At 50.3% G+C, this 13,151-nt stretch overlaps 1 protein-coding gene across 1 annotated transcript in view; it reads left to right on the plus strand.

Moving 5' to 3' along the window:
* Positions 1-594: 594 nt before the first annotated feature.
* The window catches only part of LOC124612566 (DNA-directed RNA polymerase II subunit RPB1-like), a 44,185-nt gene continuing 31,628 nt past the window's right edge, over positions 595-13,151 (plus strand). Inside the window, exons 1-2 of the mRNA XM_047140848.1 lie at positions 595-697; positions 9,724-10,721. Coding sequence (XP_046996804.1) covers positions 595-697; positions 9,724-10,721 — 1,101 coding nt within the window. The remainder of the gene's footprint in view (positions 698-9,723; positions 10,722-13,151) is intronic.

The raw sequence follows: 13,151 nt of genomic DNA on the forward strand, positions 1-13,151 counted from the left end.
CTTCATCAAAGTTCATATTTTGGATTCCAACATGCTAATAGCTGCCCCATAGGTAAGGAAGTTTAATGTGTTGAGGGTATACCCACAGATACTTAACATGCGTGGCCAGCACATAAGTTTTCATTTCAATTGAGTCACACTACCCTGTTAGGGAGCTTCTTACAGATGCAAGCAGTTTGTTCAAGGCACATTGTTGGTTAGGGTTTGGATAGTTATTTTCTATGTGAATTATGTATTTTGTGTTGATTAGCACATGCTCAGTTAGCCCCCAAACTACACTGAATAGCTCTTGTTGTTCACACTGCTACAGCAGACTGCAATGTGATTGAAGTATAGCACTGTAGGCATCCAAATCGCTATTGATGGCATTCTCCTGTAAAAATGCATCAGTGGCAACTGGCATCAGTGTATCATCCTCTCTGATTTGTACCTGCACACACAGAACAAGTGAGACTTGTGTGTTTCATAGTGAATGACTAGGTGGAAGCCACTTCATACTGTGGACAGTGTTAAGGTGATATGCAGAAAAGTATATCTAATTTACAAAGATGATAGTGTAGGTGTCTTGAAGTGTACTATGTGACATTGGTAGCAATGATATACGGCATCATAAATCACAAATACTGTAACAGCCTAGCACATATTCATAGTAACACTGCAGAGAGCAACAATGACTGCATGAAGAACCAGCATAAAGGTGTGGGAGTTTAAACAATTGGAAAATTTTATATCCAGCAACTAAAGGAACTATATGCCAATTTGGATACACAGCTTAAACAACAAAACTATCATCAACAAGTGTGGTACTCAGTACTGGTGACTTAACATGAGGCATTCCTGTCAGGGACTGCTGTTACAACTTTTACAAGAAACTAATGTAACATTTACACAAAATCCAACTGCAATGTAAATTTGGATTCCTTGACACGCATAAGGCAAGTCCTACATCACTTGGAGGGGAAAGGAAATTTCAAAACTGAAGTCTTTAAAGTAATCTGTAAGAGCACAGTTTGACAGAACTACAGGCAATGCATCATTATCCCATTTTGGTATATTCGAGCATTTAATTGGGAAGCTGTTAGAGCAGTTGCTGTGGACAATTTTGAAGGCAACTTTGTATTTTGGCCATGCATATCTCTGTGGTCATGGCTAACAGGGATGGAAGCTGATATTATGACAGCAGCAACATAATGTGACTAATGTGAACACATCCAATAGAGAGGAAACTGCAAATAAGAATTTTTTGTCCAGTAGTGACTTGAGCAGGAGCATAATTGGACTGGGGCAGCCCAACAACTAGGGCCCCAACGGCAGTCAAAACAAAGGAAATACAAGAAATTAAAATGGAAACAAAAAGTGGAAAAATAGGTAAAAACATCTGACTAAACACGTCCACAAATGTCCATAGCTCATTGAGGAGTTACAGCAATGGTCTGGAATTAGTCCTCTGAAAGTGAACTAAATGGATTTTGGTCCACTCAGCTTGTGTCAGTTGCTAACAGGAGGCGGCTTAACTTCCAGCACTGCAGTACCTCATGAGAAACAAGTACTTTTATTCACTCCGTGAAGGCAGTACAGAATTCTCTGAACAGTTATTTGCACAGAAGTCATTCCATGTGGTACTGTGTTACAATCATTACTGTATGCCTCCTACCAGATTTAAACACATGATAATGAATTTAATAATGGTTACCGAGAGCCAAGGATGCTTGCACAAGGTAGACCAGAGTGGAGAACTGCATCAAACCCCATTCGGACTGACAATAACAATAACAACAACAAGAACAACTGCAGTCCATAAACTGCATGAGTATGAGCCTAATACCAAGTGGTGCTTACTTTACAAACTGATTTTCTGCTACATCAGTCCCATACTGACTTCCCTCCTACCTCCCTCCCACCCACCCTACCTCCCTCCTTTCGCACTGCAGTTCTGCAAGTATGAAGTGTCTGAGATGAGTGGCAGTATAGTTACTTCCCACTCACCAAATCTATCACTCTCACTGAAGGGTGCAGTGATGTAAGACAGATTGTGATTTTTTTTGGGGGGGAGGGGGGGGGTGTTGGTATGTTTAAGGGGGACTAAACAGCTAAGGTCATCAGTCCCCCATTCCAAAAAACAGGCGAGACTGAAATGCACGAAGCAGGTAAAACCCCAAGGGGAAGGAGACTCCCCCCCAGGCCCTAAAAGAACACAAATGCGGTAACAAACACTACAGACACGAAGACACCAGACAAAAAGAAACAGAACAAAAGAAGATGACTGGAGACTGGTTGACCTACCATGACAACAAAAAAGGGAAAGAGTTAACCAACCGACTACACACTAAAATCTGCAACCAAACATAAGAGACTCGAGGACAAGAGACACACAAAGGGAAAGGAGCAGGACTTCCCTAAATGGAACCACAAAAAGGACTACCACGGATAAAATGTAAAACATTGTCAGCCATAGAGGCATCGTCACATAAAATCAAAGGTAAAGTGCCCGAGAGATTAAAAGACTGCCGAAGGGTGCGCAGTCGGGGACACTCCAATAAAATGTGGGCGACCATCAGCCGGGACCCACACCGACACAGGGGGGGATCCTCCTGACGCAAAAGATGGCCGTGCGTCAGGTATGTATGGCCGATGCGGAGCCGACACAGGATAACAGAGTCCCTGCGAGAAGACCGCAGGGAGGAGCGCCACACATTGGTCATCTCCTTGACAGCCCGCAGTTTATTAGGCGCTGTCATGCTTCGCCACTCAGCAGACCACATCCCAAGCACCTTACAGCGCAACACCAGCTGCTGATCGCAAGCCGTGAGGCCGATCTCCAAAGCTGGGGCGTCAATCGCCCCTTTGGCCAGCCTGTCAACACATTCGTTCCCCGGGATGCCAACATGACCTGGCGTCCAAACCAAAACCACCGAACGACCAGAACGGGCAATGGCGGAAACAGACTCCTGAATAGAGGACACCAGAGGAGAAGAGGGATAGCAGCAGTCGATGGCCTGAAGGCTGCTCAGGGAGTCACTGCAGATCACGACGGACCTACGTGAGCAGAAACACATATGCTCAAGAGCGCGCAATATGGACACCAGCTCTGCAGTAAAAATACTGCAGCCAGCCGGCAAGGACCGCTGCTCAACATGGGCAGCGTGAGCAAAAGCGTAGGCAGTGCGACCATCAACCAGGGAACCATCAGTGTAGACGGGCTCACAGTCCGAAAATGAGGCGAGGAGCGCAAGAAAACGGCGACGGAGGGCCACAGGCGGAACCGAGTCCTTGGGTCCCTGTGCCAAGTCCAGACGGACAGACGGCCGGGACAAACACCAGGGAAGTGTAGGTGCACGGACCCGGAAGGGAGGCAGAAGAGGGAATGACCCCAGTTCCGACAGCAGGGACTGGACACGGACAGCTACGGAAAGCCCAGACCTAGGTCGCCGTTCGGGCAGATGGAGGACCATGGCAGGGAAAAGCAGGCGACGATTGGGATGGCCAGGCGAGCAATGCACGTGGACAGCATAGTCGGCGAGCAGTCGATGGCGGCGAATCCGCAGTGGAGGAACCCTGGCCTCCACCAGTAGACTATCCACGGGGCTCGTACGGAAAGCGCCAGTTGCAAGCCAAACCCCACAGTGGTGTATGGGGTCTAACAACGTCAACACTGAGGGTGATGCAGACCCATAGGCCAGGCTCCAATAATCAAGCCGGGACTGCACAAGGGCTCTGTACAACCGCAGCAGCGTGCAGCGATCTGCACCCCAAGACGTGTGGCTAAGGCAGCGGAGAGCGTTGAGGTGTCGCCAGCATTTTTGCTTCAGCTGAGTAACATGAGGAACCCATGTGAGCCGGGCATCAAACACGAGTCCCAAGAAGCGGCAAGCGTCCACCACTTCAAGCAGGTGGCCGTTGAGGTAAAGTTCAGGATGAGGGTGGACCGTCCGACGCCTGCAGAAGTGCATAACCCGAGTCTTGGCAGCAGAGAACTGAAAACCATGAGTCAGAGCCCATGATGCTGCCTTGCGAACGGCGACTTGCAGCCTGCGTTCGGTGACTCCCGTAGTCGTGGAGCTAAATGAGATGCAGAAGTCGTCGGCATACAAAGAAGGAGACACCGACGACCCCACTGCTGCAGCCAAACCATTAATGGCCACTAAAAATAAGGAGACGCTCAACACCGAGCCCTGCGGGACTCCATTTTCCTGTATATAAGATGAACCAGAGGTGGCACCGACTTGCACCCGGAGAGAGCGGCGCAATAAAAAGCTTTGAAGAAAAGCCGGGAGCCGACCATGAAGACCCCACTCATGCAACGTGGCGAGAATGTGATGCCTCCATGTGGTGTCATACGCCTTCCACAGATCGAAAAATACAGCAACGAGATGCTGACGTCGGGCAAAGGCCGTACAAATAGCAGATTCCAGCCGCACCAAATTGTCCGTGGCAGACCGGCCCCGACGGAAGCCACCCTGGGATGGAGCGAGGAGACCGCGCGACTCAAGGACCCAACACAAACGCCGCCCCACCATACATTCGAGCAATTTGCACAAAACGTTGGTGAGGGTAATGGGACGATAGCTGTCCACCGCCAGTGGGTCCGCACCGGGCTTCAAGATGGGGACAATAAGACCCTCTTGCCATTGCGACGGGAACACGCCCTCGTTCCAGATGCGGTTAAAGATGGTGAGGATGTGTCTCTGGCAGTCCCTGGAGAGATGCTTCAGCATCTGTGCGTGGATGCAGTCCGGTCCTGGTGCTGTATCAGGGCAATCGGCGAGGGCAGCGAGGAATTCCCTCTCGCTGAAAGGAGCATTGTATTTTTCAGAACGACACGTGTGGAACAATAACTGCGTCTGCTCGGCACGCTCCTTGAGAGAGCGAAAGGCGGGGGGATAAGTTGGAGTCGCAGAGCTCTTAGCGAAGTGCGCAGCAAGGTGTTCAGCAATGGCGGCAGCGTCCGCGCAGACAGCGCCGTTCAAAGAGATCCCAGGGACACCCGTAGGGGTCTGGTGTCAATAAATCCGCCGTATCCGGGACCACACGAGCGAGGGGGAGACACGGGAGCCCAAGGAGGAGACATACCGCTCCCAGCACTCCTGCTTACGCCGTGTAATAAGACGACGGGCAAAGGCACGGAGCCTCTTAAAGGCGATGAGGGTCTCGAGAGATGGGTGCCACCTATGACGCTGGAGAGCCCGCCAACGGTCGCGAATAGCCTCAGAAATCTCCAGCAACCACCAGGGTACAGCCTTCCTCCGAGGGAGGCCAGAAGAGCGGGTGATGGCAGCCTTGGCGGCCGAAACCACCAGGGTACAGCCTTCCTCCGAGGGAGGCCAGAAGAGCGGGTGATGGCAGCCTTGGCGGCCGAAATCATTGACGTGGTTAAGACGCGGACCACCTCATCAATGTCACCCTGTGGGGGAGACTCAATGATTGCAGCGGAAGTAAAAGCCGCCCAGTCAGCCCTATGGAGAGCCCAGCGGGGCAGGCGCCCAGAAGAATGACACTGGGGCAGTGACAAATAGATGGGAAAATGGTCACTACCCGACAGGTCAGGGTGCACCCTCCAGTGGAGGGAAGGGACAAGTCCGGGGCTGTAAAGAGAGAGATCGATGGCCGAGAACGAGCCATGGGCCACACTGGAATGCGTGGGAGCACCGGTGTTCAAGAGGCTAAGGTCGAGCTGAGCCAACAAATGCTCCACGGCTCGACCGCGGTCATCAGAGACAGTCCCACCCCATAGAGGGTTGTGGGCATTGAAATCGCCCAGAAGCAGCAATGGTGGCGGGAGTTGAGCCAGCAGGGCAGCCAAGACATGTCGGGGGAGCTCCCCATCCGGAGGAATGTAAACAGAGCAAACAGTAATAGCCAGCGAGAGCTCAACCCTGGCAGCAACTGCCTCTAAAGGCGTCTGAAGGGGTACTGACGAGCTACAGACAGAGTGGTGAACAAAGAGGCAAACCCCACCTGACGCTCGTTGACAGGCAGCACGGTTCTTATAGTATCCCCGATAACCACGAAGGGCGGGGGTCCACATTGCAGGAAACCAAGTTTCCTGCAGAGCAATGCAGAGAACAGGGGAAACACTCAGAAGCATCCGGAGCTCAGGCAGGTGGCGGAAATAACCGCCGCAGTTCCATTGGAGAATGGAAGCAGGAAGGGACTGGGAGGGCATGAATGCGACTAAGAGGCAGACAGCGCCTCAGAGCCAACTGCTGCCACTGGTGGAGAGTCAGCTGAGTCCATAGGAGAGGCCTCCAAGGGTTCCGTGAGGGTGAGATCCGCGGCAGAGGCGAGGATCTCCACCTCATCCCCGGAGCCAGGACCATGTACAGCAGGCGGTGCTGAAACTACCGGAACGTCCTTCTTCTTGGACACATGCCGTTCCTTCTTCTCACGTCGGCCCTTAGGGTGAGAGGGCTGGGAGAGCTTCTCTGAAGGAGCGTCGGAGGCTGACGATGACCCAGAAGCCCTACAACCAGCAGGTGGCGGAACCTTCAGCCACTGGCTGACATACGGCTGGGTAGGAGAAGAAACGGAGGAAGGGAGAGCCCCGAGGGACCCCTTCCGCGAGAGAGGAACCGGCGGAGGCAACGCCGGCGGAGAAGGAGGGGGAGGGATCGAGCCTCCCGGTTGTGGAGCAGATGTCACTCCCAAAGTAAGCGTAGGGGGAGCGACAGAAGAGGGTTTGCCCCCAACTGCTAAAGGGGCAACAGAGGAAGGCTTGCCCCCAAACACGAGGGGGCAGACAGAGATACACGGCCCAGACGGCCCACTGAAGGCGGCACAGATGAGGCGACAACCGTCGCTCGCGTGGGCGACGATAACGTGGCTGCAGCATAAGATGTTCAAATGGAAGCAGGATACAACCTTTCATATTTCAGTTTTGCCTCTCGATAAGTAAGCCGGTCCAGAGTCTCAAATTCCATGATCTTTCGCTCCTTATGAAGAACGGGGCAATCCGGCGAGCATGGAGAGTGGTGCTCCCCACAGTTGACACATACAGGCGGAGGCGCACATGGAGAATCGGGATGAGAGGGCCGTCCGCAATCTCGACATGTAGCGCTGGATGGGCAACGGGAGGACATATGCCCAAACTTCCAGCACTGGAAGCACCGCATCGGGGGAGGGACGTATGGCTTGACGTCGCAATGGTAAACCATCACCTTGACCTTCTCGGGCAAGACATCACCCTCGAAGGCCAAGATAAAGGCACCGGTGGCCACCCTGTTAGTCTTGGGTCCGCTATGTACACGACGGACAAAATGTACACCACGTCGTTCCAAGTTGGCTCTCAGCTCGTCATCGGATTGTAACAAGAGGTCACGATGGTAAATCATCCCCTGGACCATATTTAAGCTACTGTGGGGAGTGACGGTAACAGGGACGTCCCCCAGCTTATCACACAAGAGCAAAGCTCGTGACTGGGCTGGGGAGGACGTCTTGAGGAGGATGGACCCATTCCTCATTTTAGACAACCCCGCCACTTCCCCAAACTTATCCTCCAGGTGTTCCACAAAAAACAGAGGCTTCGTCGTAAGAAAGGAGTCACCATCAGTCCTGCTGCAGACAAGGTATTGCGGTACGTAAGGCTCCCGCTTGGCACTAGATCGGCGTCCCTCCCATGGCGCAGCCAACGAGGGGAACAACTGAGGGTCATATTGCACAGCATCAAAGTCTACTCTACCTTGCTTAGAGACGCTGATTCCCGTGCGACCACCAGTTTGGTTTGATTTATTGCGCTTCATTGCGCCACATCCGCCCAGATGCCACCTACTCCGAACGAGGGCTCTCCCCAAGGGCGCCACCCAGCCAAACCAATGGGTACCTGCCCGATATCCCGTTGCCCGAAATCCCCGTGCCCCAGACAAGATGGGCACATACTCCTTGGCATGCATGGGGAGGAAACAGCTCTGGCATCTGTAGTGCGATCCCTGCGTGGTCAGGGGGCTACCACCAAGAGGGTACATGACGACCCCACCACAACGGACTGGCTACCGTGCTGGATTTTAGGTGTTGAAAGGGTCCACAGTTGTTGTGGGCATGAAGAAGAAGAGTGCGCTCAAGCCAAGAAGGAGACAACCCAGAAGACGTTGGGTGTAGTCCCCCCCCCCCCCCCCCCCCCCCCCCCCCCCCCCCCCCCCCCACACGACAATAGGAAACATGCAAGATGGTGGAGCATGATGGACCAATAGAAAAACACCACATAAGGTGTCCTTCCCCAAATGGCACGCACTAACAACAGAAATTTGGAGGGGGGGAAAAAAAAAAAAAAAAAAAAAAAAAAAAAAAAAAAAGAGGTCAAACCCAAGAGGGGACCACCACAGAAGGCCGAAACGTTTGAGACTCCTTTTAGTCGCCTCTTACGACAGGCAGGAATACCGCGGGCCTATTCTTACCCCCGAACCCGCAGGGGGAGATTGTGATTTAGTAAGCAAATTGAGTGCACGGTCTTGCTATTGTTAGGTAGCACTGATTGGGACAAATGACCGACAGTTGAGATCAGATGGCCTCTAACAAAGCTGTGTTTAGTCAGGCTGTGGAGGATGCATGGGGAAATTACAAGATGCAGTGTCCACAGTTGCATTTTTCCTCAATTACATGAAGGAAGAACAATCTCTGGACAAAGTTCATTGCTGTAGCTCAGGATTCAGACAAGAAATAAACACGTTTTGTCCAACAGAAATTAAATGGCATATTGTTTCTTATTCTACATACAGCATGAGGAAACACATGTACTCCATCAATAAATGCAGCATACAGACCAATTTCTATATATATAAACACCATTTAGAAACTACAAATTATTATACTGCCCTGTTTTCTTATTTGGTCATGAGAGACTTTCCAATTTCTAATTTGCGTGTGCGTGCGCGTGTGTGTGTGTGTGTGTGTGTGTGCGTGTGCGTGTGAGAGAGAGAGGAGAGAGAGAGAGAGAGAGAGAGAGAGAGAGAGAGAGAGAGAGAGAGAGAGAGAAGATATATTTTGCACATTTTTGGCCGAGTCCGATGGGTGGCAATAGAGTGGGAGAGAGATGAATTTGACATAACAAAAAATAGCCCTAAAAAGGGGCACTCTTGATTTATTCATTTCATGTATGTAGGCAGAGAGCAAGTAAAGAGAATGTAATACTCAAAATATTAAATTAAAATAAATTTATTTCAGGTACAAGGATAATGCCAACTAGAACTAGCTCAAATTTCCTTCACTCATCTTTGATATTTTTCCGTCACCAAGAGATTTTGTGCTGGCTCTCACTGACAGAACACTGCACAGCAGAACAAGGAAAGAAAGTAAAATGTTCTCAGTCCATAACATTTTATCCAGAATGCCCCATTATTTCTGACTTCAGTCATGCACCCTGGCACTGAATCTGTGAGGCATTGGACCCATTTGTCAGAAGAGGCAACCCCACCGAGGCTTCAAAAAAGCAGTCCAAAAGAGCATCAGCTATAAATGGTGTGTTTCACAGCCAGTTCTCTGTGTGTTCGTGCTACTTACACACACATAATTTCCATTGTGTTCATGTGAGCAGTCTCTCACAGCAAGTCCATTACATTAATGTCTATGTTGGACAGCTGCAGTTGAATGAGCAGACCTATACACAAGTGAATATTCTTCCTGTAGCATGAGATCCCCTCCACAATATAGCATTCACACTAAATGCAGCACCACTTTCTTCAAAATGTGGGCATACGGCCTGCTACTGAGGAAGCATTCCTGCTCCTCTCACAGAAATCCAACGCCCCCAACGGGGAAACCAACGCCCCAAACGGGGAAACCAACGCCCCCAACGGGGAAACCAACGCCCCCAACGGGGAAACCAACGCCCCCAACGGGGAAACCAACGCCCCCCAACGGGGAAACCAACGCCCCCAACGGGGAAACCAACGCCCCCAACGGGGAAACCAACGCCCCCAACGGGGAAACCAACGCCCCCAACGGGGAAACCAACGCCCCCAACGGGGAAACCAACGCCCCCAACGGGGAAACCAACGCCCCCAACGGGGAAACCAACGCCCCCAACGGGGAAACCAACGCCCCCAACGGGGAAACCAACGCCCCCAACGGGGAAACCAACGCCCCCAACGGGGAAACCAACGCCCCCAACGGGGAAACCAACGCCCCCAACGGGGAAACCAACGCCCCCAACGGGGAAACCAACGCCCCCAACGGGGAAACCAACGCCCCCCAACGGGGAAACCAACGCCCCCAACGGGGAAACCAACGCCCCCAACGGGGAAACCAACGCCCCCAACGGGGAAACCAACGCCCCCAACGGGGAAACCAACGCCCCCAACGGGGAAACCAACGCCCCCAACGGGGAAACCAACGCCCCCAACGGGGAAACCAACGCCCCCAACGGGGAAACCAACGCCCCCAACGGGGAAACCAACGCCCCCAACGGGGAAACCAACGCCCCCAACGGGGAAACCAACGCCCCCAACGGGGAAACCAACGCCCCCAACGGGGAAACCAACGCCCCCAACGGGGAAACCAACGCCCCCAACGGGGAAACCAACGCCCCCAACGGGGAAACCAACGCCCCCAACGGGGAAACCAACGCCCCCAACGGGGAAACCAACGCCCCCAACGGGGAAACCAACGCCCCCAACGGGGAAACCAACGCCCCCAACGGGGAAACCAACGCCCCCAACGGGGAAACCAACGCCCCCAACGGGGAAACCAACGCCCCCAACGGGGAAACCAACGCCCCCAACGGGGAAACCAACGCCCCCAGGAAACTGACAATCGGCTAGTACTACCTGTTGTCACCACTTATTCCCCATTATGTCTGGACCCTCGCGGCTGCTAAACTACTGTTTGGCCTTGGTAAGACAACTTATCTGTGAAAAGTACATTTTTCCACATTGCATTCAGATGGAGCTCTGTGGCTGCCAGCCAGTGTAACACATTTCCTCACTGAGTTCCTGTTTTATAGTGGATCATTGTGCGTGCAGTACAGCTTTCCTTGGCCCTCAGTGAACTGCATCATTGGAACTGGGAAGTTGGTCACTCACTACAACTGCTTCGTATCTAGGGGAGGGATTAGTTGGCTCTTACAGGCAAGCTATGTGTTATCCTGCTGTGTGCTCATTATCTTGAGCCAGGCATTCTGCTGATAGTGCCTCCTTCAACAAAATTCTTTAAAACTCTGTTTACAGTAGGGGTAGACTTCTGCCATTCCAAAGATTCATCAATCACACAGGTTGATATTTCATCCAAAGTTCCCAATACTCAGGCAACTTCCATTCCCATAGTCACCCTTGGGGTGAATTTGTATAGCTTTAAAAATGCACGTTACTACCCCTTAATATTTGTCATGTCAACACAGGATACATAGAAATGCACGACTCTGCCAGATATGTGACAAACTTGGATGGAAAGCCAAATCATCTGCATACTGCAGACGTTTGCTGAACCCTGCACAGCTTACACTGGGGACAGGCCACATATTTGAACAAAATTTCCTTAAACATTTTTGCCATTTATCAGCATGACAAGAGAGAAATCAGCATTGGACTAATATGCCATTTCTGATGACTAACACCTCTGACAATACCTCAGTTACAGTCATCCACTCACAAGCAGCACCACAGGAATATCACAGTCAAGCAAACATTAATGGTTTGAGTTGGAGCCAGGGCATGGGTAACAACAACCAAAGGTGTATTCATTTATTTCTTATGTCTGTTACTTGTAATTAGGGTCTCAGTGATGTTCTAAGACCTTCCATGACATCTTCCACTGATCTGTGCTGGCTGGGCTGTTGAGGGAAGAGACCAAACTGCGAGGTCATTGGTCTCATCGGTTTAGGGAAGGATGGGAAAGGAAGTCGGCCGTGCCCTTTCAAAGGAACCATCTCGGCATTTGCCTGGAGCAATTTAGGGAAATCACGCTGATCTGTGCCTGCAACTATTGCTGCTATGATGGTCTAACACAAGACTGCAACTCACCTCGCCATCATCTTCCTTATCGTCCCCTTCTCCCTGTTCCCTTTGTCGAGCACGATATGCAGTACACTAGGACTCCCATACAAGACAAACATCGTGTGATGAAAACCTGAATAGTATTGTAAACCCCGTGAAGAAATTTTCTCTCTTTTTGCTGTAGAAATGTTTGTTGAAGTGCACTTCACAATGTTGATATTGTGCTGGACTATACACAAGCACTGTAATGGAAAGTGAATTTATTCTTTGGCACATGTGACAGATGAGATTTGATGGAATATGATCAAATATTTTGTTGCAACACTTGGCTTACCTAGGCCTGCAACTGGATGATACTGTGAATCATTAGTTTCACTGTTTCTATTCTTTGCCATGAGGTCTGGATGGTAAGTATTAAGTGTGGTTGTAGTAGTGTGTAACATTTCTTATCATGAACTGTTAAAGGTTTCATGTTTCATTCTGTCTTAAGAAGAGCTCTTCAAATGTTGCTTTTGTTGTTGGTTATTTTCTCTATCATAAAACATTATAACTTTCATTACTTTAGCTACAGGTACTTTAATAAATGTATCTGAAACAGAGTGAAGCCCATACGCAACAAGAGCAGCTATTTAATTACTCAGACACACAATTCCATTATTTGCATAAATGTCCAAAAAATCTGTCTCTCTCTTTCTAGTGAATTTGCAAAAACAATTAAAAAATGGAAATGTGTAGCTTTGAACTCTGGACCTTCAGGTTACCGTGCAATGCTTCTATCATTTCACCAAGGAGAATGGATTTGGGAAGAGCAGGTAATTTTGAGGCCTTAACCTTCATTCCAAAACATGCAGAGATATATTTTCAAGCTGCAAAATGAAGAATATGAGTGGCAGTGGAATACATATGTCAGTGGAATGCATATGTCAGTGATTTGAACCTTCTGAGAGTCAGGTCCATAACCTATGCAGTTAAGTAAGTGATCACTAGCATATGGGGCATACACGAATACTGAGTCAGTATCAGACACCTCACATTTACCACACCAATGACACTCATCTCCCCGAGATCAATCCCTGGTCTGGTTTTTACGGCACTATTGCCAAATGGTCTGATCTTTCCTGGCTTTTGTCTAATAAGGCACAATTGTTTGTTTGCTGATAAGTGTACACTGACCCCTACCCCAGCACCTCAATGCCTCGAGCCATCACAATTCTTCAGAAATGAATTTAACAA

This window comes from Schistocerca americana, chromosome 4, assembly GCF_021461395.2.
Source record: "Schistocerca americana isolate TAMUIC-IGC-003095 chromosome 4, iqSchAmer2.1, whole genome shotgun sequence".
Classification (NCBI taxonomy): Eukaryota; Metazoa; Arthropoda; class Insecta; order Orthoptera; family Acrididae; genus Schistocerca; species Schistocerca americana.